The following is a 1,640-nucleotide window of genomic DNA, read 5'->3' as shown; positions in this document are numbered from 1 at the left end:
CCAGGCGCTCCCCCGCGTGCAGCTTCCCCTGGCGAGCGAGCCGGCCCACGGCGAGCGCGCGGAGCCGGCGGCGGCGAGCGAAGCCGGCGCTGCCGCCCGGCAGTGGGTGATCCGCTGCCCGATGGACTTCAAGGGCGAGTCGGCCTCGCCAGCGGTGACGAGCCCGGACGGGCTGCACGGGCTGCACCGCGTCTCGCGGCACCCGATGCTCTGGTCGCTCGCCGCTGTTGGGCTCGGTGCGGCTCGCTCCTCTCCTCTTGTCGCCGGCCGGAGCCGGGCACCCACCGCGCCCCTCCTTCCCTTCCCCCCTCCCCCGCAGGCGGCGCGCTGGCCGTCCCCTCGGCGCCGCAGGCAGTGTGGCTGCTCGGCCCTGCCGCGATGGCGCTGCTCGGCGGAGCGCACATCGACTACCGCCACCGCCGCGGCGAGGGAGGCACGCTGAGCGCAGAGACGGAGCGCGTCACCTCGCTCCTCCCATTCGCTGCGATGGCGGCGGGCGCGCAGGCCGAGGGGGCGCTGGGCTCGCTGCAGGCGCTGGCACGCGAGCTCAAGGTCGAGAATGCCGTCCTGGGCGTGCTGCTGGCGGCGAGGTGGGCGGTGACAAGGGGGAGGTAGGCAGTGGCAGAGGCAGCGCCGGCGGAGGGGTGTGTGTGAGGCCGCCCGCGACGGAGTAATGGAAATCTCTGCGCAAGAACAGTAGATCGTTGGGGTAGAGACAGTAGATTAAGACTGGAGATCCTAGCGGATCTCTCACACGGACACGCCCAAGTCTCGCCAGTAGATCCCTCCACTGTCCGGTTCCCCATTCAAGACTAAAGAACGAAGATTGAGATTGTGGATTGCAGATCGCTGAGCAGCAACACGGGCCAAAATGTGGGAGATAGGAGATGGAGAATGCAGATTGTAGATCCTAGCGCCCAGCCATCCGCCCCAGATGTGAGATCGAAGATTGAAAATGGAAGTCGTAGATTGCTGCCGGCGGCGACAGTGGCCAAGTAGAAGATTGGAGATCGGAGATGAGAGACGGTCAGTGTGAATGAATCCAAATTGCATCTCCTTGAAGGTTTGAGCCCCCCTCCTCCCCCGGGCCCCCGAATCGAGATTGGAGATTGGAGATTGGAGATGGAGATCGGAGATCTGACTGAATCCGGCCTAAGATGACGACGTTGGGAGATTGGAGATTGAAGATGGAGATCGGAGATCTGACTGGATCCCCGGCCTAAGACGACGCTGTGGATTAGAGAGTATTGGAGATGGGGAGATCGGAGCCCACCCACCCCCTTAGTGGCGTTGACAGATGTTTTATAGATGTCGACGGATCGAGTATCGTAGCCATCTGCAAGGTGGCACGAGCGCACTAAAGGTGAGTGACGCGCGAGAGAGGCAAAGTGAAGGGCGGTGGAGGAAGTCGTGCAGCGGCGGAGGCACTTCGCCTGCGCCATTGCGAGGGAAGACCATGTCGACCGACTCGAGCCGTGCGCGTCGAGCGCAGGCGTCCTCGTCGAGGCGAAAGACGGAGGACGGCAGCTCTTTGAGTCGCACGACGTGGTAGTCACGCTCCGGGTCGCGGATGCCGCACGAGGCACACGACGCAAGCGGAAGCCCGTGGCACATCCGTTTGCCCGCCCACTCGCACAAGA

The 1,640-nt window shown here is 64.4% G+C and overlaps 1 protein-coding gene across 1 annotated transcript; it reads left to right on the top strand.

Annotated features, from left to right (window-relative positions):
* Positions 1–121: 121 nt before the first annotated feature.
* On the top strand, positions 122–1,363 carry EMIHUDRAFT_124351 (hypothetical protein; the record flags this gene model as incomplete). Its single annotated transcript, XM_005767402.1, has 3 exons — positions 122–236; positions 320–590; positions 1,309–1,363. Coding segments are annotated over 3 exons (441 nt in total), but the record flags the coding sequence as incomplete, so codon positions are not given.
* Between the last annotated feature and the right edge of the window lie 277 nt (positions 1,364–1,640).

The sequence above is a fragment of the Emiliania huxleyi genome, assembly GCF_000372725.1.
Source record: "Emiliania huxleyi CCMP1516 unplaced genomic scaffold EMIHUscaffold_4961, whole genome shotgun sequence".
NCBI lineage: Eukaryota > Haptophyta > Isochrysidales > Noelaerhabdaceae > Emiliania > Emiliania huxleyi.
Note: the sequence above shows the minus strand (reverse complement) of the source record. Positions and strands in the feature narration are given on the sequence as shown.